The 23,096-nt window shown below is 55.8% G+C and overlaps 9 protein-coding genes across 9 annotated transcripts; 3 read left to right on the forward strand and 6 right to left on the reverse strand.

Moving 5' to 3' along the window:
• Positions 1-9: 9 nt before the first annotated feature.
• Positions 10-1,824, forward strand: BAUCODRAFT_315852 (uncharacterized protein). The gene is made up of 3 exons (XM_007683401.1): positions 10-447; positions 506-848; positions 902-1,824. Exons 1-3 carry the CDS (start codon positions 404-406, stop codon positions 1,811-1,813), a joined length of 1,299 nt encoding a protein of 432 aa, XP_007681591.1. The 5' UTR covers positions 10-403; the 3' UTR covers positions 1,814-1,824.
• Positions 1,810-5,601, reverse strand: BAUCODRAFT_39276 (uncharacterized protein; the record flags this gene model as incomplete). The annotated part of the gene is made up of 2 exons (XM_007683182.1): positions 5,160-5,601; positions 1,810-5,107 (listed from the first exon to the last, which is right to left on the reverse strand). Coding segments are annotated over exons 1-2 (3,658 nt in total), but the record flags the coding sequence as incomplete, so codon positions are not given.
• A 210-nt stretch (positions 5,602-5,811) lies between these two features.
• On the reverse strand, positions 5,812-7,849 carry BAUCODRAFT_39277 (uncharacterized protein). Its single transcript, XM_007683183.1, has one exon. The coding sequence runs from the start codon at positions 7,620-7,622 to the stop codon at positions 5,997-5,999; it is 1,626 nt and encodes a 541-aa protein (XP_007681373.1). The 5' UTR covers positions 7,623-7,849; the 3' UTR covers positions 5,812-5,996.
• A 134-nt stretch (positions 7,850-7,983) lies between these two features.
• Positions 7,984-11,179, reverse strand: BAUCODRAFT_39278 (uncharacterized protein). The gene has a single exon (XM_007683184.1). It carries the CDS (start codon positions 11,089-11,091, stop codon positions 8,158-8,160), a length of 2,934 nt encoding a protein of 977 aa, XP_007681374.1. The 5' UTR covers positions 11,092-11,179; the 3' UTR covers positions 7,984-8,157.
• Positions 11,180-11,491: 312 nt separating this feature from the next.
• BAUCODRAFT_39279 (uncharacterized protein) lies at positions 11,492-13,040 on the reverse strand. Its single transcript, XM_007683185.1, has one exon. It carries the CDS (start codon positions 12,680-12,682, stop codon positions 11,714-11,716), a length of 969 nt encoding a protein of 322 aa, XP_007681375.1. The 5' UTR covers positions 12,683-13,040; the 3' UTR covers positions 11,492-11,713.
• A 280-nt stretch (positions 13,041-13,320) lies between these two features.
• On the forward strand, positions 13,321-17,694 carry BAUCODRAFT_39280 (uncharacterized protein). The gene is made up of 3 exons (XM_007683186.1): positions 13,321-13,680; positions 13,731-13,864; positions 13,918-17,694. Exons 1-3 carry the CDS (start codon positions 13,617-13,619, stop codon positions 17,218-17,220), a joined length of 3,501 nt encoding a protein of 1,166 aa, XP_007681376.1. The 5' UTR covers positions 13,321-13,616; the 3' UTR covers positions 17,221-17,694.
• A 354-nt stretch (positions 17,695-18,048) lies between these two features.
• BAUCODRAFT_316072 (uncharacterized protein) lies at positions 18,049-18,848 on the reverse strand. Its single transcript, XM_007683402.1, has one exon. It carries the CDS (start codon positions 18,540-18,542, stop codon positions 18,078-18,080), a length of 465 nt encoding a protein of 154 aa, XP_007681592.1. The 5' UTR covers positions 18,543-18,848; the 3' UTR covers positions 18,049-18,077.
• A 270-nt stretch (positions 18,849-19,118) lies between these two features.
• Positions 19,119-20,992, forward strand: BAUCODRAFT_80101 (uncharacterized protein; the record flags this gene model as incomplete). Its single annotated transcript, XM_007683310.1, has 3 exons — positions 19,119-19,164; positions 19,260-20,837; positions 20,922-20,992. 3 exons carry the CDS (start codon positions 19,119-19,121, stop codon positions 20,990-20,992), a joined length of 1,695 nt encoding a protein of 564 aa, XP_007681500.1.
• A 645-nt stretch (positions 20,993-21,637) lies between these two features.
• On the reverse strand, positions 21,638-22,951 carry BAUCODRAFT_127062 (uncharacterized protein; the record flags this gene model as incomplete). Its single annotated transcript, XM_007683403.1, has 1 exon — positions 21,638-22,951. One exon carries the CDS (start codon positions 22,949-22,951, stop codon positions 21,638-21,640), a length of 1,314 nt encoding a protein of 437 aa, XP_007681593.1.
• Between the last annotated feature and the right edge of the window lie 145 nt (positions 22,952-23,096).

Genomic DNA, 23,096 nt, shown 5'->3' on the forward strand with positions numbered 1-23,096 from the left:
ATCTGCCGCCATAACATATTTATGACATGCGGCAGAACATTGTCACGGGCACCGAAGTCGCAGTGTCGCACTAGCGGAGCGTAGGCACGAAGGCTCTGGAGATTTGATCGTTGTTATGTGAAGCGGAAACCCCCCAGTTGTCAAGCATACCGCGGCCTTCTCAAGCAGCCAAAGTTTCCACCGTCTGTCTCGCTCTCGCAACCGGGCTGTGTCAGAGGCGGTCCCACCCAAGCCGACAAACTAGCAGCAAAGATTGGCGGCGTATGAAGGATCGCTCCTTTCTAATCACTTTCTGGGGCCGCAAGCAATTATAGAGCGGCCGTTTATGCGCAAGGATAGTGCCGCGGAGTACCTAGGTGGATTCCAGTTCTAGAAGCGCGGTTCAACAGCACCGCCATACGCCATGGCAAACAACTTGCAAGAATCACTAAAGATCAAAGAGACATCGTGCGCGACAGCCACACTGTCAACTCACATTGTAAAAAGTGCTGACGGTTCGCCTTAGTGGCAACTTCCGTGACTACCTCATTCCTCTGGACCACCCTAGGCTACATCCAAGTGACAGAGATGCCAGGACGCACGCCAAAGGTGTGCTCAGTAATGAGAGCATCTTCTTGGTCCCTGTCGCTCGTGGTTGGCTCCAGAACTATGAAAAGCCATTCCACGGGTTCTCTGTGGATGGCAACATTGTGCCTGATCTTTGGCATTATAATGCCTCGGCTAACGGACCGACTGCGAAGATGGTGGAAGCTGCAAACGGTGTAATCTCTGCATCGACGCAGGAGGAAAGTAGAACGTTCCGATTCCCTGTTGATGCGCGGGAATGGCGCGCTTGGTCCAATCCAGAGGCACGTAACTGGCTCTTCCAGTTTATAAACGAAAGTCAATTGACCCAGTGTAGGTTATAGTCGTTGATCGAGGGCTGCGGGTAGAGGAGATGTCGACCCCTCTCCGCGAAGCAGTCCACAGCCTCCTCAAGGCCAGCTTATCCGAGGAAGGCTACCAAAAGGTCTGGACCGCAATGCTTATGAACGCCTTTCTCGGCGACCTAACCCGCCTGAAGAACGTGATGAACGAGCATAGCTACCATTTCTGCCTCTTCGGAGATCCGTCAGTGGACAAGCCCTGGGGATTCAACATCTTCGGGCACCATCTGTGCTTAAACGTGTTCACCTTAGCTGGTGAAGTCGTAATGGGACCTTTCTTCGTAGGTGCTGAGCCGAACGTGATTGATGATGGACCCAACAAAGGTCTAGAGGTTCTCAATAAGGAAGAAAGGGCCGGGCTGGCCTTCGTGAAGTCCTTGTCACCAGAGCAGCAGAAGAAAGCTACGATCCAAGGCGACATCAACGATATTACAGGCGAGACTATGCCAGAAGGCCGCTGGAACCCTGCAGACCTCCGTGGCTTGGGCGGTGCCCATCAGGACAACCGCATTGTGCCGTTCGAAGGCCTTAATGCCAAAGAGATGGACGGCTCACAGCGTAAAGCCTTGCTCGACATCATCAGCATCTTCAACGAGCTCCTTCCCGCGGGGCCAAAGGAGCTGTTCATGAAGCGTGTCGAGAAGTACCTGGACGATACTTACTTCGCCTGGATCGGACCAATTGATGACAAGACACCTTTCTACTTCCGCGTTCACAGCCCAATCGTGATGGATGAATTCGATCATCACAACGGTGTCTGGCTGGCCAATGCCCTACCCAAGAAATACCACATTCACACGATTCAGCGATTGCCAAATCGGGGCGACTACGGTACGGCATTGTACGACGAGTGGGTGAAAAAGCACGCAGGTAGAACAACGAGCTAGTCTTCTTGCAAGTGCTTGACACTACATTAGGCTAGTTCTTCCACCTATCTCCGTTCCACCTTGTCCGTCAGACATTTCTCCGTTGCGTCCGACAACGAAGTCTTTGTAAATCCTTTCGAGTCGTCTACGCTCCTGCGCGCTGATCGAGCTTCTAGTTGTTTCGAGGCTTCTCTCGAGGTGCCGCCAAACAATAAGCGGCTCGGTCTGCTTCTCATCATGCTTACTCGTACCATTCATCAACGTACTCGATGATGAAGAAGGTCTGCGAGATTGCGAGACGTGGTGCTCTTGCTTGGCCTTGCTTTTCGCAAGCTTCAATGCCGACAGCTTTGCCGCAATCTGGGCCCTCTCTGCTGCAGCAGTTGCCGGCGCCACTTCTTTAGATTCGTTCTCGTCGCCAAGGCGGAAGTACGTAAACTCCTGGTGTCTGCCCCCTTTCGCCGAAGCGCTCGTTTTTCGTTTGCCAAAATCATGGGCCGCCGCATCGCTCGCATTGCCAACCACGTCGTGAATGGCCTCGAGATGCGCATTGTACATAACGGCCTGCAAGTCCGCTCCACTGTAACCCTCACTCCTGTATGCTACCTCGGCCAGAGTATGCTGGCCGTTGTCGAGCAAAGCAGAGTCTAAGCGCAACTTCTTGCTCACAGCCTGGAGAATGTCATGCCTGTCATCAGTGCTCGGCATATCGCAAAGCAGACTCTTGTCTAATCTACCTGGTCGCAACAGAGCAGGGTCAATGAGATCAGGTCTGGACGTAGCAGCCAGCACGTAGACCCCACTGAGTCCTTCCGCACCGTCCATCATGGTAAGCAGCATGTTGACCACCCGATCCGTCACTCCGGTACTGTCGTGGCCACGCTTTGGCGCGATAGCATCGAATTCGTCAAAGAAGAGCACGCATGGTTTTGCGGCCTCGGCTCGCTCAAAAAGGTCCCGGACGCTCTTCTCTGAGGCGCCTATGTACTTGTTCAGAATCTCAGGCCCCTTGACGGAGATGAAGTTCAGCCCACATTCGCCTGCGACGGCTGAGGCGAGCAAAGTCTTTCCGCAACCGGGGTAACCATACAGCAGCAGACCGGACCGCAGGCGCAACGGGCACTTGGCGAAGAGCGGTGCGTACGTCGTAGGATACTGCAGCGTCTCGAGCAATATCTGTCTGGTCTCTTTCAGTCCGCCGATGGCGGCGAAGGTGGTAGTGGAGGAGTGCAGTGTCACGCCGCGCAGGGAAGCCGGCGTGAAGCCTTTCAGCGCAGCTCGAAAATCGTCGGCTGTCAATGTGACCTCGTCGGAGATGGCTGCTTCGGACACGGCTCGAATGAGCGCCTCGCTTCGCGCGCGCGAGACGAGCAATGTCAGGTCGCCAGGCATGTAGCCATCCGTCTGGCCAGCAATGTCTAGTAAGTCGAGCTCTGGGTCGACGTCAATGCCTTCTGGCCCATCGGCGGAGGTAGGTCGATTCTCGTCCGAGTCTTCCATCCAGGCGCTGCTAGTACCGTTGACCTCCCCATTCTCTCCTGTCGGTGGTTGCGGCTTTAGTAGCATCTCCAATACTTGCCGTCTACCATCCTTACTCGGTGCCTTCAAAGCCATGATGTCCTTCACCACATGTCCACCAATTACCACAGAATTTATAGCCTCCTTACTCAGCGCAGTTGCGAGCAGCACAACCCGACACTCGCGCCCACAGTACTGTCTCGCAATTGTGCAAAGCAGCTCACTAACTTGCCTACTCCGCCCATTGGCATCAACCTGCAGCTCCGTCTCGACAGGACACAATCTATCCAAGTCGTCCAGCACTACAAGCGAGCGTCCGCCAAGTCGCGCTCCCCAAGCAGCAGAGGCGAAGACCCGGTTCAGAGTCTCCTTGATCGACTTCACCCGGGTCTCATCCGTGACCAGCGTCCGACACGGGAAGTATATGATCTGGTAAAGATATTCCCTGCGCAACTGATGCGCAAGCAAGTGCGCGAGACTCGTCTTTCCCGCTCCTAGTCCACCCGTGACCAGCACCGAAGACGAATGCAGCAGGTTGGCCCGTGTCCGCTCAAGTAACGTTTCAATGCCAACCATCGCAGGCTCCCGATGAGGCAACGGCTCGCCAGGCGGTTGCGGCACCTTCGGCCGCGGCGTCTCGGGCTGTACCATAACTTCTAGCTTCCTGTCTCCGCCTAGCAGCCAGTTGGTCTTCGTCCGTGAAGGATCACCCGGCGGAGATGGCTCGAAGTCAAGGATACCGCCTGGCCAGCCGTCCGCTTGAGGTGCCAGAAACATGCCGTCCATTAGAGGGCCTTCGAACAAGGACTTGCCGAAAGTCGACCTGATGCGCTGCGCAGCCTGCTCGCGCTCAGCTTTTGACTCGCCGCCGAATCTGAAGTCTGCAGCTTTGTGTTGTGATCCGGTTGAGATGAAAGGCGTGACGCGCAATTTCTTGACGATGGCGTCTTTGCTCGCCTGCTGCGATGGCTCCTTCAGCGCAGAAGCTGTCCTTGGTAAAGGTGACGGAGCAGGATCGATGCGGACGACACCGCCTACGAGGCCTTCCGCACCAAGAGTGGCGCAGAGCAGGGTGGAGAGAGCGGCGTGGTGAACATCCGGAGCATCGTCCCAGGCACTCAGCTTAGCAACGATTCTCAATGCAGGCAATGAGTCCTGCAGTGGTTGAGCTTGCGGGTCAATCGGTTCTTGTAAACCAGCCGGTCTGATCAGTGTGACGGTAACCCAAGTCACGCCCCGCAGCGTTTTCGACAGAAGGTGCTCCGGATCGAGCCAGACTCTGAGACCTTCATCCTGCATCTCCTCGCCAGCATCTTCGAACCACTCAGTTTCAAGCGCCCGAGTAACTCCACGCAGGAAGATCGGTGGCCGTGCCTTCTCCTCGTCGGGCGCACTGCGATGGCGGGCCGCACTCCTACTACTACGTCCGCCTTCGCTGCGCCGACTGGTACTAGCCACACTACGGCTATCTCTCGCACTACCTGGTCGGGCAGACTGGCGCGTTTTTGGGGCTACAATGACCTCCGCATCAGGCGCAATCTTAACGAACGCTTGTCCTGTGGATGGTGTCGGGACGAGAGACGTTACAACCACATTCGCTGTCGACGTCGCAGTCAGATGCAAGGTGATAGGATGTGACTGTCCAGTAGCAGGATTCGGTAGAGCGCGAACCTGGCTGAGGAAGTTCATCTCTAAGAAGTGCGAATGCAGCTCGATGATTTCCCAGTCAGTGGCGGTGAGAGGATCGATGTTGATTGTGTGCGCTTGAGGTGGGTCTACGTGCAGTGATATACTGACCTACGTACTCTCCATCAGCCCCGTGCACCCTTGACAATGAATCTATGCCTACTTTGAAACCCTCACTAAGCCCCAGTAGTCTGCCAAACGTAGCGTCCATCTCCACCGTGGGCGCCTCTTGCTCCTGCCTCCCCCCACCTCTAATGCCCGCTATACCGTCTCTGCCAACCATCGGCGCGAGTCTGGGCTGAGACTGCATACCCGTCCAACCCAAGAACACCGACTTTGATGCCGCCGCATTCTTCTGCTTCGCATCTGCGCCGGCCGGTGTAGCCTGCCTGTAGCTAAGCTCAACCACGACGTTCTGCGCGATCGTGTTCGAGTTCAGTAGTAATGCCACAAGCGAAGAAGGTAGGTTCAGCAAGCAATTCTTGAGGGATGGTAGCAGGATGATTTCGGCTTGTGTGCTTGATCCTGCGGTCTTTCGCGCGGCCGCCGCCATGCTCGCAACGTTCAAAGACGAGAATCAAGCGGGACTACCAATACGGAGTGCGATTCATCAGTGTGTAGATCTGGCTGGCAGACGGCGGGAAGCCGGCGAAGGGTGAATATCCGTCGGTCATGGTTGCAATGCCGAGGTTCTGGTGAGCTTACATTCACTTCGCGCTGAGAGCTTGGGCCACAAGGCACGTGAGTGGACGAGCGTCAAGCATACGACCGAACATCACACAAGACGAGAGGAAGTGAGGCTAATTATGAACGATGCCGCTGGAAAGCGTTTCGGCTACTTGCAGCCGACTTAGCGTTATCCACTTGAAAGCGCCGCCAGCTCATCGTAGTAGCAGCATGCGCCCTCTATCGTACCACCTGCGTGCCCTCGCAAAGCGTATCAGGCCGCTACACCGTTACCATACCCACACCCATGCGCGGAACTGCAAAACGAATCGCTCTACTCCTCATCCTCAGCATCCACAAACTCCACCATTACCGTGCCATTCTTCAGCCCTGCCTCCCCGATCGGCACCTCCAGCTGGTCCATGAGATTCTTGCCCATACTGATGAGCTCGAACTGCTTACCCTCCATCCCATCAAGGGGTGATGCCTTCAGCCACTCATAGATCCTACGCACCGGGTCGGAGAGCATGAAGCGACGGACTACGCGGCCGCCAGAGTAGCGAAACTGGATGCGGGTTGTTTCCGGGCCCGTGGAGGTTGGTTCGTCATGTGAAGCAGTGGATGAGATGCGTGAGAAGGGAGTATCCTTCTGAGGTAGCGGGGCGGCGGCTGAGCTGGGTTGGGTTGTACCGTTTGTTGGAGGTCTTGGACCCATGTCTGCTGTGTCCATGGCTTCTTGGAGGTGCGCGGGTACTTTGCCTTTGCCGTTCGCCGCGGCGGGCCGCGTGAGTGCGTCCGGATCCTCGTCTTTCGGTGCGTTTGAGCCATTCGCCAGGCTGTTCTGCAGAGCCATCTCCAGCATCTCCTCCTCCGTCATCTGGCCCACATCCTTCTTCTTCTCTTTCCGCTTCGCTTGGACTGGGTTCTTGCGCTCCATGCTTAACGAGTATCTGTCCAGGAACTCATGCAAGTCCATGAGGAAGTCGGCAGCCTTCGGTGCTGGCGAGCCTGACCACGACTTCACCTGCTCGCCCGTCCGAGGGTCGACAATAGCGATGTGCGGATAGGCGTCGTCGGTGTCACGTTGATTCGCGAAATAATACTGTATGTACTCGCGACCACGCGGGTCGTCCTTGTTGTACTGTAAGAAGATGAAGTGCTCGTTGACGGTGTCGCGGATCTGTGCGTTCTTCCAGATGTCGCGATTGAGCACCTGACAGTCGAAGATGGATGGGTCTTGTACGTTAACCAGCAGCCACTTCTCGCTATCCTTGCCTTCGTCTCGCGCCTCCGACCACGGTAGCTTCGACATAAGGTCGAAGGGTGGCTTGAACAGTTCCGCGAGCAGATTCGATTTCGCTGATTGATCTGATGCACCACCTGTGGCTCGCGAAAGTGCGTCTCGCTGACGTGCGTCCGGATCTCTTGGGTCGTCGTTGGCCCAGATATCGCGCTGGTTGAAGATGCCGGGCGCACCGTGTTGACGCGCTCTCTGCCGCGCCGCCAGCTGCTCCATGATGGCCGTATTCATTTGATCTGGGTCGTTCCTCCAATCCGCGTCTGGTCCCACGAGCGTCTCGGTAGTGCGCGCCATTGGTGCTCTCACTCCTTCTGCGTCAACATCGTCTCTGCGGCCACCTCCGCCACCGCCACCGCCACCGTACATCTCCTCCTGTAATCGCCGTGCCATCGCTTCGTCGTCCTCTACTGAGTGACCTGCAGGTCCGCTACCAATCATCTCCACATCATCATCGTCATCGTCGAGGGCAATCGGGTTGTCGCGACTCGAAGGCTGATGTGACGGTTGTGAAGGTGCGCTGGCTGTGGCGCCGAGATCTGGGCTGTTGAAGAATAGCTCGATGGCTTGCTCGACGTTGCCGTCAGTGAGGGACAGGTACTGCTGAGCCTGCGCCGGAGTGGCTGCGGTGATAGAGACGAAGGTGGAGATCGCTTCGTCCATGATTGTGTGAGCGGCACTGGGGCCTTACGTCAAGTAACTCCGTATGTTTACCACCTCTGCCCGCCGGAGATGCTATTTGAAGGCTTGGGCCGCAAGGAAAGTAGAGATGTGGTATTTGGCTGCTCGAGAAGGTTCGCCGAGCAGCAAGTGACACGATCTGGCTAAGAGTGGCAACACGTCGAGTGCGGTGATCCGCTACAGCCAGCCACTCCACTGGTTGGTAGCTGAGGTTTGTCGGAGACTGTCTGGTTTGGCTGGGATGGTTGCCAGAAGAAGTTGAGTTGACAAGTGTAAGTGCATTCAATCACATGCAAGGCTTCAACGAATGACGAAAGCAAAGCCCCGCGACAAACCCGAGGATTCACCGATCGCTGCCACGAATTCCGCCCTAGTGTGAATGTCCGCCAACATGCCTCTCCTTCTGCATCCATGTACCACTGATACCCACTCCGTTAGGTCTAATTCACATGTGCTTTGAGAGTCTCTGTACAGTGTAATGACTGTCTTACGCGGTGATTAGAGTACAATCAGATGCCTACAAGTACTTCTTCTCCTTCAACCACGCCTTCACGTCCCCCCTGTCCCTCTCCAGCCACTTAATCTTCGCCGTAATGGCATCCTTAGACTGCGCTAGCGACCTCTCGAACCCCTTCGTGCCAACCTTCGTGAAGAACGCATCAATGTCATCCAACTGCTGCTGCTCGGTGAAGCTGCTCGTGGCAATACTAACGACGGAACTCAGCATGGTCATCGAAGGCGGCATCTTCGTCTTTAGTGCTTCCCAGTTCTCCTTCATCCATGCCCAAAGCGCTTGAATACCTTCCTTGTGCGCTCGCAGGCCGGCAATGGGTATGTAGATATCCTGATCCTTGACTGCCTTGCTAAGAGCGTAGGCGAGGGTTCGCTTGATTAGCTTGTCATCCTTAGCTCGGCCAAGGGAGCGGAGTGCGGACAGGCGCTCTTCTGTGTCTTTGGTCGTCTCGTATTCTTTCACAATGGCATCGTACTCCTTTTCGCCACCGTATTGCAGCACAACGGAGTATACTGCGCCGCGGATGTTGGGATGGATTGCGGACCGATCACCACCGATAAACTTCTCGAACATGTCGAAAGCAGCGGTCCTGGCCCTCTCGTCGCCCGCAGAAGCTGCGCTGCCGAAGAGTAGGCTTTTGAATTGTTGCTCGATGTGCCCGTCCTTGTCAGAAAACGTCCAGCCGAGCTCGTGGGCCTTACCACTGACCAGATCACGCTGAAATGCCTTCAGTGCATCCTTGACTCTCTCGTCCTCGAACACCCAGGCAGAGCGAAGAGAGCCCACTCTCGCAGTAAGCTCGTCCCACACGACAAATGCAGGTTCGGTATTGAAGCTTTGGAACAACGAAAGCGCCCCTGAAGCGCTCTGGTAGCCAGCAGAAGTCAGAGCACCTGCGTCAGCAATCATGCCGGCGCGGTCTTCCACCGTCAACAATCCGGCCTTGGCGTTCTCTCCAAGCTTCTGTAGTCGCTCCGGAGGGTAGCTGGTTCGGTAAATGCCGGAGTGGTCGGCGTTGAGCTTGTAGAAGTCCATATCAGGCACGTTGAACGTCCCTTCTCGCTTGTCCAGTGTTAATGAGTCATCCACGCCATCCTTCGTGCGCAAGCCAAGGAAGACAGGCCAGATTGTCTCGTCCTCTTCAGGTTTGACGTCTGCTGTTCGTAAGAAGCGGTTCTGCTTCAGATGTATGGACTTGCTCTGAGCGTCCTCCTTGACCGACAAGACCGGATAGCCGATCCTTTTCGTCCATAGTTCTGCGACTCTTACAACGTCTTGCCCACTTGCATCACTTAACGCTTCCCACAGATCCGTCGTAGTGGTGTTGCCATAAGCGTGCTTCTTGATGTATCGACGAATCCCTTCCATGAACACATCCTCGCCGAGGTGCTTCGATATCATCCGAATCACACACGAACCCTTGTTGTACGAGATCTCGTCGAAGATCTGATTGATCTCGTCCGCACGAGCAACAGGCACCTCGATCGGATGTGAACTCCGTAGACTGTCAAGGCTAAGTGCACCTTGCAGAGTATCCGGCACATACGACTCCCAGACCTTCCATTCCGGATAAAGCGCGTTGCACGAGTACCACGACATCCACGTCGCAAAGCCCTCGTTCAGCCAAAGGCCGTCCCAAAAATCCATCGTTACAAGATTGCCAAACCACTGATGCGCCAGCTCGTGCATCACGGTTTCCGCAACGCGTAGCTTGGTACTCGCGCTGCCTGTCTTCTCGTCGAACAGCAGATATATCTCTCTGTAAGTAACAAGACCCCAGTTCTCCATCGCACCTGCCGCAAAGTCCGGAAGGGCTACCTGGTCCATCTTCGGTAGGGGAAAGGGCGCCGCAAACTCCTTCTCGTAGAAAGCCAGCGTCCTTGCGCCAAGCTCGGCAGAGTATCTGGCTTGCTCGATGGGCTTGTCAGGCGTGAAATACGTTCGCACCGGTATCCGGAAGCTGTTGTCTTCGTAGCATTTCAGCTCGCCGACGATAAACGCTAGTAGGTAGGTAGACATTAATGGCGTCTTGTTGAACGTCACCATCTTTCGCTTTGCGCCGGTAAAGGGAGACTCGACGTCCTTCACGCTCGCCTCATCCATGTTACTGAGGCACGTCAGGTTGTGGTCCGCGATGAGGGTCACGGTGAAGGTAGCTTTCAGCGCAGGCTCGTCGAAGCATGGTAAGGCTCTGCGTGCGTCGGTTGCTTCAAACTGCGTGGTACCGAGCCACTTCTGGGTGCCGTCTTGGTCTTTGTATGATGATCGGTAGAAGCCGACCATGTTGTCGTTCAGGGTGCCTGTGAATCTGAGGAAGAGTTGTGCCTTTGACCCACCAGGGATAGTTTGATCGAAGTCGATCTTAGTCGTCTGCTTGTCCTCATCATATGATAGAGTTGGAGATGCGGAGATGGTCCGGTCCCCAGATGAGACCTTGGTCTCATGAATCTCCAGATCAACGGTATTCAGTGTTATTGACTTCGTCGCATCTTTCACGTCAAGCGAAATCGTGACGCTGCCCTCAAACTTGAAGGTCTCAAAGTTCGGCTCGAGAGTGACATCGTAATGCGTTGGCTTGACGTTTTTCGGCAACACCTCTCTTCCTTTCTCAATGTCCATACTGCTTTCCGCAATATCTGCCTCGCGCTGATGCCAGTGCATTGTTCGTTGATATGAGCAATGTCTTCTTCCACCTTGGTTATTCTGGTTCAGACCTCTGATCACGGATGCTTGTGAATACCGTGCATTCAGGTCGCCTCTGTTGTCACGCAACGCCGGACACTGTTGAAAGGCTGTATGTGCAAAGCCAGCAGTAGTGAAGGATCGTCGGGTAAAACAGGTGGCCTGCCAGCGGAAAGACTGTGATGCAACGTTACCGTATGTGCTGATATGCGGAGCACACCTGCCTAATGCAAACACAGAAGGAAAAGGTGGCATCTATAGTTACAAGTTACGGGAGAGCGTTCGTGAGCAGGCTAATCGAAGGCTGCAGGTGGAGCTTGGGCGATGCAAAAGAGCTGCCGCCCTTGTACCTGCCTATTGTGGGGACCGAGGGGACGGCCGCGGTGAAGATCACAAAGTCTGTCCACGTTCATCTCTGCGTACAACGCATCCCAAGCAATGTTCTTCACGAACAACAAATCGTGCGTCGAATGCCATTGCTTGATCTCTGCCAGCTCACCTCGCAACCGGGTACACGTCCGACATGTATTGTGCTGCTCCAAGCGTAAGCGCATGCGCAAAAGATTTGTAGCTCAACCATTACGAAGAGAGCACCATGCATACGGTGTATGCCATAGATGCATTCAGGTCCTGACGACGAGCCATCATGTACGACGAGCGCGGGTTCGTCAAGCTAAGAAGATGTATCTCGAGACCTCTTACATACAAAGCAAGTCAGTCCTCGCAGGAAGCAGTCCACCACCATCTGGCTCCTGGTTGTTTTGGCGGAAACGCCACCCTTGCAAAAGCGATCCTTCACAACGTTTGAGGTACTCATGATTCCTGATTGAGCACCATAGTTTTTGTGGTACATAAAACCTATGATCAAAAATCTCCCCTACAACTTCGAAGCAGCCTCCTCCAGCTTCGCTCTCGTCGCCCTATTCCGCTCCACACCAACCACGAATACAATGTGATGGCTCAGTGCCACTACATCGCCTGTCTCGTCTCGAAGGATAACCTCGAGATCGTACCGGCCATTTTTGATGACCTTAGCTTGCAGTCGCATATACAAGAAGCGCACGCCTTCATCGGGTAATGCCTTCTTCACGTCCAGATTCAGCAGGACCGTCGGATACCAAAACCCAGCCTTGTTGCCCATCCTTTCCCGCGCACCCTCCCGACCGTGTTCCTTTTCGAATGCTACACTGTACGAATCCACGCCGTGAGCAAAGCTTTCGATGATCTGAGGGAAGGTGTCGGCCACAAAGCCTAGGCTCTCATTCGTCCAGCGGTCGCCTGGTTCGCGAAGACACATCCACATGTCGACAATGGTGGGTAGAGGTTGGCCATCGCGCGGAAACCACGATCTTATGTGATTCGTAGCTTTGCGGAACTCTACAAATGGCCACTCTTTCCGCTCGCCCCATAGCGGGTCCGTGTCTGATTCCAAGTTGGACACGACTGCTGCTGGAGGCTTAGGATGGATGTCCCACCCGGTCGGAAACGATACGCCGGCTTCGGTGTTGAGGTTGGTATTGGTGATGTACCCAACCACTTCCTCACGGCCATCCTGGCTTAGCGTGACGTGCACAACGGATGTCTGTCGGCCAAGTTTAACATTCTTTACTCTGAAGGTTGCTGGACCGGTCTGAGTGCGGCGGAGAAAGTCGAGGTGAAGCGCGAGCGTATGTGGTTGATTCTGTCCCTTCAGTGTGGTTGCGTAGTGCTTTCGAACAACTTGCTGAATGCATGAGGTCACGTAGCCACCGTGGGGGACATTTCCTATCACCCACTCCGGGTGGAAGTCTGTAGTATATGTGGAGGAGTCGATCTGAGTGATCCGCGTTGCGTCCGCGAACTTCATTTCCGCCTGTTGCACCGTGGACTGTGATTCACTAGACGGCCTATCGCCTGTTCGTACACATGCCCGCTTGTTGGATTATTATGCTAGACTTTGCTCGCTTCTCGTTGATTGTCACATAGTACGGAGAAGCGATTGAGAGAAGCAGTCTGATGTTGGTCTTGTTGTCTGCAATAACACAGCCGAGGTAGAGGTGCCTCGGCACGGTCCTTTGCAACCAACACGATGATCACTTTGATGGTTTTATGGTTGGCCTCCTAAACGCACGATCTATCGTGAGGTGCGAAGCTATTCGCTTGCAAGGCTATCTGTACGTTACGACGTTCTTGAAACTGAGAGATGGCAATGTGCTTGTTTGTTGTAGTGCAATTCGGTGGATTGTGGGGACCTCGGACGTGCTTCTTCAGAACTCAAGATGAGACAGGGCAACGGGGCCGTACCGTTCCCCGTTTCATGGCACTGAACACCATAAACCGAATGATTAACCAGCCCTAGCAATAGCATCCTTCATTGCGCGGCCCAGCATAGAATACCGTTGCAGCGCGTTATTCACAAAGTATCGAGCAAAGGGAACCAACGAACTGTACTTGCTTAATGGTATATACCGCAGGTCTCTTGACACGTTCGTCAAGCATACGGGTATCGTGCGGCAGCGGCGGCGGCGGCGGCAAGTGTGAAACTAGCGCGCCGCGTGCCTCATGCTTCAAGGGTCCCGATGCGCAGGTGGGATCGAGGGGATGGCGCAACGCAGGCGGAGCACAGAGCATCGCGTGCACTAAAGAAACATTGTTGCCTTTGCAAACCTCCAACGTGGTCAGAACAATCCTCACATATTGAACGTCGATGCTACATAAAGCCTCCATACTGCGACCGAACGGCGCACCACGACCAGCATTCTCGCTCGAGCCGTGGGGCCTCATAGGCCACATCCTCAGTCATGGGCAATGTTAGCAGCAGAGCTGAAGATGGCGCACCTATCCTTCTTCGTGACCCGCATAGATGTAAGTACGCGCATAACCTCATGCTGTGTCCTCTACTAACGACATGTCAGTCTCGGTTGCTAACGTGACCATCACCAATTCTCGCGGCCAGACATTGCTTCGAGTAGCGCCTAATGCATTTCCGGCAAGCAGATACAATGCGCAAAGAGACATGGGGGATGACAGTCCTATAGAATACGTGCAGGTAGGCATGCAGCAGCGTGGTAGTGTCGGATGTCATACTGAATGCGCTCATAGGATCCTGACAGTGTCGCAAACGGACAACCGTCTTTCCTTGTGCGCCTACAGAACAGCGATGAGCTCCTCTTCAGCTTCACCTTCATAGTGCGACAGCAGGGCCCCGTCAGCGTAGCAGCAACTAATGGCGCTCCTGTTCCGAACTCTTCAGCGGATACACAGATTGCTGGCCTTACATACATCTTCGCCTCAAACCCGAGAGAAGTAGACAACCTCACCGTGCGCGAATTCCACTCCGACCCGAACCTGCACAAGAATCCGAACGTCGAGCTCGTGGGAGATTACAGCACGGGCGGCAGTCCTAGCGTCCAGTTCAGCTGGCTGTGGAAATGGCGGCCTCCGAAGATTGCAGAGGATCGCGGAAGTGGGTGGCGCAACAGCTGCAGCTTCGTCGAGTACGACCAAAGAGCGCACAGGCTGAACACGTTGGCGAGCTTCAGCTTCTGGGTCCAGAACACGCAGCGGTATTTGACACCGAGGTCGCCGCGATTAGAGATTAGTTTGCCGCCCCGGCTTAGGGTGCCATCAGCGCAGTCCATCGAGTCACGGGTCAGTAATGTGAGCGATTCAGAAGGCGAAGGGAGCTATAAGGACTACAAAGAGCCGCAGTCGCCTACCTTCGAGACAATACCCGAGGATAGACAGGCGCTTGGATTATCTCAGGTGTCTACCTCCCAGTCAATGGCAACAGAGAATACCGTCAAGGTTGACGTTGCGACATGCAAGCCTGGAGACGACCCATCCGTTAACGAGGATGGACCTGTCTTTCGCGCCACGATGCGATCACTGGAGCAGAAGACCGGCCACATGCGTTTGCGGATGAAAAAGGTGTTGCGTACCGCGGAGGCTGCCGAGTCCGCACAGCAGGCTTGCAACCAGGCTATCAGCGACTTTACGGAGGCGTTACGGGAGGCATCAAGCTCGAATGCAAATGCCGTGCGCCCAGCGCTGGATCATTACTTCGAGAAGATCGCCAAAGAGATACTGCACTACGAACGACAGAATACATACAACCTGCAGAAGCTTATCATCGAGCCGATCAGTAGACTATATAATCTGGAGATTAAGCAAGCAGATACCAAGAAGAAAGAATTCGATGAGGAAAGCAAAGAGTACTACGCTTACGTGGGCAAGTACTTGGGCCAGCGGAGCGAGTCCGTCAAAGAGAAGTTTGCAAGGCAGAAGCATACCGATGAGAAGTATCAAGCCAAGCGACGCACCTTCGAGCTGAAACGATTCGATTATTCCAGCTTCATGCATGATCTACACGGTGGTCGCAAGGATCAGGAGGTGCTGTCACAATTGACCAAGTACGCTGAAGCACAGGCACGAGGCTATCTCACGACCGCCAAGAAAGTCGAGGAGATGATGCCGCAGTTAGAAGCTCTGGCGGCGGAAGTTAAGGTGGCAGATCAAGATTTCCAGCTTCAACGGACAGAGCGAGAGGAGAAGCGGCGGGTTTTGGAGAAGAATTCGAAAGTGATTAACGAGGAGGGCGCCGCTGCACCGCCAGGTCTCTCTTACTCCTCCTCAGTGACGCACAGCAACGGACTACGTGCTGGTGAACAGGATACGGTTCGATCACCAAGTTACGGAGGAAGTCTAGGCTTTTCCCAGTCACCACCAACAACCGCTTCGGGTTCGCTTGCCGTGCAAGCACCGACAAGCGGCACGCTGAGTGCGCCGATAAGTGCGGTCAGCTCCACCGCTAGTCCAAACAGCAAGTTCAAAGGCATTCGCGACCTCGAGGACGGCCAGTCTGCGACAATGAATGGCGGTATTCACCGAAAAGAAGGGCTACTGTGGGCGCTCAACAGACCTGGAAGCAATTTGGACCCCAAAGGTGTGGTGAAGCCAGGCTGGCACAAGTTCTGGATCGTCCTCGACGGTGGCAAGCTTTCCGAATACGTAAACTGGAAGGAGAAGTTGGACTTGCACATGGATCCCATCGATCTGCGCATGGCTTCGGTCCGCGAGGCACGGAATACCGAACGTCGCTTCTGCTTCGAAGTAATCACACCATCCTTCACGCGTGTTTACCAGGCTTTTACAGAGGACGATATGCGATCGTGGATCGCAGCGATCAACAATGCCTTGCAAAGCGCGTTTGAGAATAGGAACAGCACGCAGCCGAGCTCACCGAGTCCGTCGCCACAGGGTGCAGGCAATAGGAAGGACATAGCTGCCGTACTGACTGGGAAGAGCTCTTCCTTTTCCGGACACCGCCAGATCTCCAATCCTAACAGGACACAGGCGGAGAGAGCGGTCAGTCGACATTCTACTACCGGCGACAAGCCGGCTTACAAGCGCACTGACAGCAGCGAACCGGAGCCTTCGGCGCTCTTACAACGCATACGAAGTGCAGATGAAGGCAACAGATTCTGCGCCGACTGTGGGTCGGAAAGCAAAGTCGACTGGTGTTCGATCAATCTTGGCGTGTTACTGTGCATCGAGTGCAGCGGCATTCACCGGTCACTTGGAACTCACATCTCGAAAGTACGGTCGCTCACGCTGGACACGTCCGTCTTCACACCCGACATCGTTGAGTTGCTCCTCCTTATCGGCAACCGTGTAAGCAATATGATCTGGGAGGCGAGACTCGATCAATTCCTCAAACCTTCGCCGCATTCAACTCGCGAGCAACGGCTACACTTCATCACAGCCAAGTATAGCGACCGCATGTATGTGCTGAGTGCGATGACGACACAAGCACCCGACGACCACATGTTGACAAGTATTAAGAGGAACGACATACAGCAGGTCTTGCATGCGTTGGCTTTGCGTGCGAACCCAAATGCACATGATCGGTCACGGTCAACGCATGCGGTATTCTTGGCACTGGCTGCGGCGGATCCGGCATCGCCAGGTGGCAGCTCCTCAAGCTTCTCACACGCGCACTCTTCATCTCTATCTACAATCTCCAGAAAGCCCATCGGAAGCTCATCACCACCGCCAAGACCTACGACCCCAACGCGAAAGCCGTTCGCCGTTGCCGAGCTACTACTCCAGAATGGAGCCGACATTCCAGCCGAACAGGCGCCCTTCCCGCTTTCGGAGGCGGCAAAGATGTACCTCGAGATGAAAAATGACCAAAAGCTCGGCAAGATGCCGCAAGCAGGCGTCCAAGATGTGCACGGCGACTCATTGTCCGTCTTGCCGAACTTCACAGTGGGCGGCGGTAGCGTCTCACCTAGCGAGCGCATGGCGCGGGAAAGGGAGAGATTGCTTAAGCGGCATAGTGGGACAAGGCCTGGTCGACCCAGCCTGGCGGCTGATGCTATTGAGAGCCTGGTGAAGAAGTAACGATGCTTTGCCAACTTTGCTCTAAACCTGGTTTACGACGCAGTGCGCTAACATTGCGCAACACCTTGCAGGCACGTCCGTGAGCGGTCCCATGACCTCAGAGCCCGGCTGCGGCGATACGACAGTCGGTCTTTCGACACCATCACACTCGATGGAGTCGTCGACTTGTTCGTCGGCGTCGCGACGCGTGAGTCGTCAAGTATAGCGAAGGAGAATGCCCGACCGCATCTTCTAACTTTGGCTGCGGCGAGACGGCTGTGGGAGAGGAGGACGAGGGCGAATACGGCACCTGCGCGGCTGGAGAGTGGTGGGATGGATGTGTGAGAGGTAGCAGCCACCTTCCGCAACAGCGTTCAGGATGGACGTCGAGTATTACTATGAGGTACAGAATAATGCTTAATGGATAATGAATGTCAAGCCTTGATTATAGCAAGCGCTCTCTTCCCTCAAGCTTGTCATCAAATAGTACCCGCATTCACGGATTTCGGATGTAGCGTATCAATGCGTGCTACTCAGCTCGTCCTCCATGTCGAAGCCCGAAACAGGTCTCAAAATTGATGCACGGTGAGCGCTCTTTAGTGAATGCACAAGCTTCGCAGACAAGGAAGTCACGCCATGTCGTAACATCCACTCTAGCGCTGGCTGCCCCCACTTTATGCGGCGACTACCGGCAGGCGACTCGCTTACCATGGAACCTACCTCGATGCAGTCTCGCATCCCTCCACCTTGGTCTTCCACTCCCATCATTCCCCGCACCGGACATAGACCCAACACCATCAAGGCACCACCCCAAAGCTTGACTTCCGAATCGAGTAGGCACGTAAAAAGGCACGCAAGACACGCAAACCACACATATCCTAGGTCGAGAAGATGCAAATGCAAGAAACCAAGACGACCACCATGGCCGCCGAGACGCAGACATGCACCGGCTGTCGCAAGTCCAAACCACAGGAGGAATTTTGGAGACGGAATCGGAATAACCTGACCTGCAATGCGTGTTCGGAGCGGCTAAGGACTCGCAAGGCGGCTGTGGCTGCGGCGCAGAAGGCGGCGTTGGAGGCGGAGCTGCAGGGGCAGCAGATGCAGCACCAGATGCAGCAGGGTGGGCAGCAATGACGGGAAGAATGTACGGGACATCTCGGCGTTGTATGATTGTTTTGTTTCAGCGATGGCGTTGGGGGGGGGGGTTTTGGATGGCTCAATGAGGCAGGCACGACTCTTCGACAGGACGGGCGGCCACAGCACACACGACACGGCACAACGTCCATTTGTTGGCATTGACTAGCGTGGACGTCCACTACAGTCTTTTGCTCATGGCACATGCAACTCTCGACTACCTCCTATGCGCATCATACTCGGCAGGTCCTGTAATGCACGGTGCCTCCGGACACCGGGCTGCGGCCTATCCGGCAAGCATCGAACTTGGTCAGCGTCGCAAGCTAGGCGTAGCACCTAGGCATGCTATGTTTGTGGGCATTGCACTCCATGTTCAGCGCCCGCTGCGAGGGCACGCGCAGTGCCCTCATATAGTGAGCTTGGATATTCAAACAGAGGCGGATCGCACTGTTGATCGCGCGTGGACGACCGGCTTTTGGCAGGAATAAGATATTGTGCCTACTGTGCGTTGCGAGCAGCCTGTATTCTAGTCTACGAAGACATTCACATTCATGTCCAGCGAATGTATGACGAATACGTTCACACAACCACGAAGCGAGAGAGTCTCGACTCATGTATCTAGACGTGGCCCGAGCGCATGCAGGGTCCCAAACGCCCAGTGGGTCTATAGAGCACATGGCGGGCTGAAGGGTTAGGACCAAAGAGTGATGCACATCCTGCAGACCTCAATCGGTCTTTCGCGCACCGAGCGCATTGTCGCCGCGCAACTCAGGGCCATCGCGATGGGTCTCGGCGTGCTCGAGTCAACCAAGTCACAGCATGTCCCGGGTTCGTCCACCTCCACCTCCGCGTCCCCCGCACACTTCTCACCCCCCATGCGCGCGATACGGCACAAGGCCGGCATTGACATGTATCACTTACAGGCACCGCAACCCTCGACGACCTGAACCCCCTCGCGCACCTCCACAACACCCACGACACGCACCTCAAACGCAGCAAAGATGGCACAATCCTTGTCCCCCAACCCAGCGACTCCCCCGACGACCCACTCAACTGGCCGCTCTGGCGCCGCGACCTCATCACCTCCATCCTCTGCCTCCTCTCCGTCATCGCCTCCACCCTCTCCCCCCTCCTCGCCGCCAACACCCTAACACTCACCCTCTACTTCCGGCGACCCTTCACCGACATCGCGCTGCTGACCGGCTACCACCTCCTCGGCGTCGGCCTCGCGGGCTTCATATTCGTCGCCAGCGCGCGCGTGTACGGCAAACGCCATCTCTACCTCCTCGGGACCGTCATCATCATCATCAGCAGCGCGTGGGGTGGGGGAAGCGGACACAACTACCGCTCCCTCCTCGCCGCCCGCTTCTTCCAAGGCGTCGGCCTCGCGCCGTTCGAAGCCCTCGTCAACGCCAGCGTGGGCGACTTGTACTTCGTGCACGAGCGCGGCAAGCGCATGGCCCTGTCCAATCTCAGCCTATTCGGCGGCGCCTTCTTCACCCCCGTCATCGTCGGCAAACTCACAAGCACACTCGGCTGGCAATGGTCGTTCTACCTCCTCGCCATCTTCGCCGCCGCCATGCTCCCCCTCGTCATCCTCTTCTGCCCCGAAACGGCCTACGTCCGCGACGACGCGCTCAACACCGATTCCAACACCACCTACGCATCTTCCCACCCAACCACAACAGCCGGCAAAGAAATGCACCTCCAACCACCGCACCACTCCAACACCAGCTCCCTCGACAACGACACCGACAACGACATCAACCTCAACTCCCCCCGCCCAACCCACACAACCATCACCCCCACCCCCCTAATCTCCAAAGCCAATCTCCTACCCATCAACGGCCGCAAAACCCACGACTCCTTCCTGCTCCTCCTCGCCCGCCCCTTCCCCCTCTTCCTCCACCCGGGCATCCTCTGGGCCTGCCTAATCCAAGGCACGCTCATCGGCTGGACGGTCCTGATCGGCATCGTCCTCGCCGCCATCATGCTCGGCCCGCCCCTCTTCTTCAACGAAGTCCAAACGGGGTACATGTACACGGGCGCGTTCGTCGGGGCGCTCCTCGGCTTCGTCCTCGCGGGGGTCCTGTCGGATAGCAGTGCGAAGATGATGACGAGATTGAACAAGGGCGTTTATGAACCCGAGTTCCGACTCGTCCTCGTCATCCCGCAGCTCATCTTCGGTTGCGCGGGATTATACGGTTTCGGCATCACGAGTGCGAATACATCCGTCTACGGCTGGTTCTGGCCGGATTTCTTCTTCGCGCTCGAAGTGATGGGGATGGTTCTTGGCGCTGTCGCTTCGGCGTTATATATCGTCGACGCGCATCGGGATGTTGCGGTCGAGGGGTTTACGTGTTTGTTGGTGTTTAAGAATATCTTCTCGTTCGGCCTGACGTTCAGTGGGTATGGGTGGCTTGTGAGAGGAGGGGTGAGGCGGGTGTTTATGGCGATTGCGAGTGTGCAGGTGGTTGTTTGTTGTTTGACGGTGTTCATGTGTGAGTCGATCATTGAACCTCGACGTTCCGTCCCTGGGAAGGGAGGATTTGATGAGAGTGAGGCTGACTTTTGGACATGTGTAGACGTCTTCGGCAAGCGCAACCGCGCCTTCTTCGCCCGAAACGACATATTGAAGATGTTTCACCTGCGATAGCCTGCGGTAGCTTGCGGTAGCTTGCGATAGCTATTTGCATTGCTAAGACCAACAACCAGGTCTCCCTTTCCATGCTCATGCTCACGCTCATGCTCACGCTCATGCTCATGCTAATCCTCTGCCTAACCTCTCTCTTATGAAAACTGGTTTACCACCTCATCTCCCATACGGCTCATCACCGAAACCGCCACGCGAAACCTTCTGTCTGCGACAAAAACCACAAGCGCAAGCGCAAGCCCAAGCCCAAGCCCAAATCCAAGCCCAATCCGGAGTCTGCGTCCGCTCTGCTCTGCTCGCTCCAACCGCGCGGCAGCCTTCGCCACTTCATCCGAATGATATGCGTTTCTAATTCATTCTCGACCTAGCCGCCACCAACCCTTCCAGGTTCACACGCATAAAATTGGGAGGAGCCAGCCGTGGAGTAGCCTCAACAAAAGATGTTCTGACTCGCAATCAGGTCGTGGGACCGTCATCGCACCCGTGCGAGAGACAAGACTTCGCAGGGCTGTCGTAGCCGTGCCGGTCACCGTTGCTGTGGATATAGCATGCACGAGTGACGTGCTTGCACCCCAGCACGACCGTATTCGGCGCTTACACGTCACCGCGCCCAATCACCCCCATTCCTACAAGCGTAGGTCGTCTTCCCTACGTATGGCCATCCACCTCCTCCTCCTCATCTGCCCTCTCAATCAACCTCGGAATCTCCTCCGGCCTGTTCTTCCCCTCGAGAATATTGTACACGGCCGTGAACAACGGAAATTCCTTCTCCTTGCCCTCCTTCTTCAAGAACGCGTTCACCTCATACGCCGTACTCGTCCCCTGCAATTTCTGCCCATTCAACTCCCGCTTTTCGATCTCTTCGATGGGTATCTTCTCCGCGACACTCATCCTCGCACACCGGAAATTCCGGCCACCGGAGCACGACGTGATGAGATCCGCGACGCCACAACTCTCCTCCGTAAACGTCTCCGTCCTCACGGGCGAAGAGGTGGGGGAGTCGGAGAAGAAGGTCTTGCCGAACTTGACTTCCTCGAGGATGCCGACGCGCATGACGGCGGCTTTGGCATTGTCGCCCCAGCCCAACCCGTCGACGAAGCCGGCGGCGAGGGCGACGATGTTCTTGAGCGCGCCGCCGAGGGAGACGCCGGCGACGTCGGAGGTGAGGTGGACGTGGAAGTAGGGGCGGTGGAAGAGCTTCTTCATGGTGGCGTGGTTGAGGGGCGGGTAGTCGGAGGGTAAGGGCTGGAGTTTGCGTTTCTTACCCTTGGTGCTGCCGGGGTTGGCGTTGTTGAGTTTCGTCAAGTCGAGTTGGGATTGATGGGGTGATGCTCCCGGAGTGCCAGCGGGGGTGGGGTGTTTACTGTCCATCGGCGGCGGGTCATATGCGACGGTCGTCTCGGAGAATTTCTCCTGCGCGACCTCGTTGGCGATGTTGGCCCCGCTGAGCGCGCCGCAGTAGATGTTGAGTTTCTGCCCGATGCTCTCGCTGAAGAGCTCGCAGCCACGGTCCGACACGGCGAGGCCTTTGATGCAGCTGATGCCGCGCGCGTAGGGGACGATGTTGCCGTGGAGCTGCTCGCAGGTTTTGCCGATGAATTGGTGGGGCAGGTTGAAGACGAGGATGGTGGCGTCCTTGACTGCGGCGGCGATGTCCGGGTTGGCGATGACGGTGGCGGGGATGGGGATGCCGGGCAGGTATTTCACGTTCTCGTGGAAGTGGTTGATGAGGTCCGTCAGCTTCTGCGGCTTCTTGCTGAGCTCGGAGTGGGCGTCGTAGTGTTTGCTGTCGGAGGGGAGGTGGTACTCTTCCTCGAACACCCACATCTGCACCTCCGGCTCGAAGATGTCCGCGTGCTCCCCCACATTCTCCGCCACCACTTTGGCGATGGTCGTGCCCCAGTTGCCCGACCCCACCACGCACACCCGGTGCCTCTTGCCGTGCACCCCGAGCGACCCCATCTTGCCGGTCAAGTCTGGCGGTGTGATGATGACGTTGATGCCTGCCTTTCCCCTCTTACCCAGCGACTGACGTGCGGTCGAGTGAAGTGGTAGTACGCGAGACGAATGGGTTGCTGCGCGGAGTGGAATGCTACGCTGATGGAGT

This window comes from Baudoinia panamericana (genome assembly GCF_000338955.1).
Source record: "Baudoinia panamericana UAMH 10762 unplaced genomic scaffold BAUCOscaffold_15, whole genome shotgun sequence".
NCBI classification, from domain to species: Eukaryota; Fungi; Ascomycota; class Dothideomycetes; order Mycosphaerellales; family Teratosphaeriaceae; genus Baudoinia; species Baudoinia panamericana.

Coding starts and splice junctions, on each gene's coding strand:
- BAUCODRAFT_316072 (XM_007683402.1), bottom strand. CDS start 18,542: ATGTGCCATGAGCAAAAGACTGTAGTGGACGTCCACGCTAGTCAATGC.
- BAUCODRAFT_315852 (XM_007683401.1), top strand. CDS start 404: ATGGCAAACAACTTGCAAGAATCACTAAAGATCAAAGAGACATC. Junction 448..505: donor CTAAAGATCAAAGAGACATC/GTGCGCGACAGC, acceptor GGTTCGCCTTAG/TGGCAACTTCCGTGACTACC. Junction 849..901: donor GCGCTTGGTCCAATCCAGAG/GCACGTAACTGG, acceptor GACCCAGTGTAG/GTTATAGTCGTTGATCGAGG.
- BAUCODRAFT_39280 (XM_007683186.1), top strand. CDS start 13,617: ATGGGCAATGTTAGCAGCAGAGCTGAAGATGGCGCACCTATCCTTCTT. Junction 13,681..13,730: donor TCTTCGTGACCCGCATAGAT/GTAAGTACGCGC, acceptor ACGACATGTCAG/TCTCGGTTGCTAACGTGACC. Junction 13,865..13,917: donor GTCCTATAGAATACGTGCAG/GTAGGCATGCAG, acceptor ATGCGCTCATAG/GATCCTGACAGTGTCGCAAA.
- BAUCODRAFT_39278 (XM_007683184.1), bottom strand. CDS start 11,091: ATGCCACCTTTTCCTTCTGTGTTTGCATTAGGCAGGTGTGCTCCGCAT.
- BAUCODRAFT_39277 (XM_007683183.1), bottom strand. CDS start 7,622: ATGGACGAAGCGATCTCCACCTTCGTCTCTATCACCGCAGCCACTCCG.
- BAUCODRAFT_39279 (XM_007683185.1), bottom strand. CDS start 12,682: ATGAAGTTCGCGGACGCAACGCGGATCACTCAGATCGACTCCTCCACA.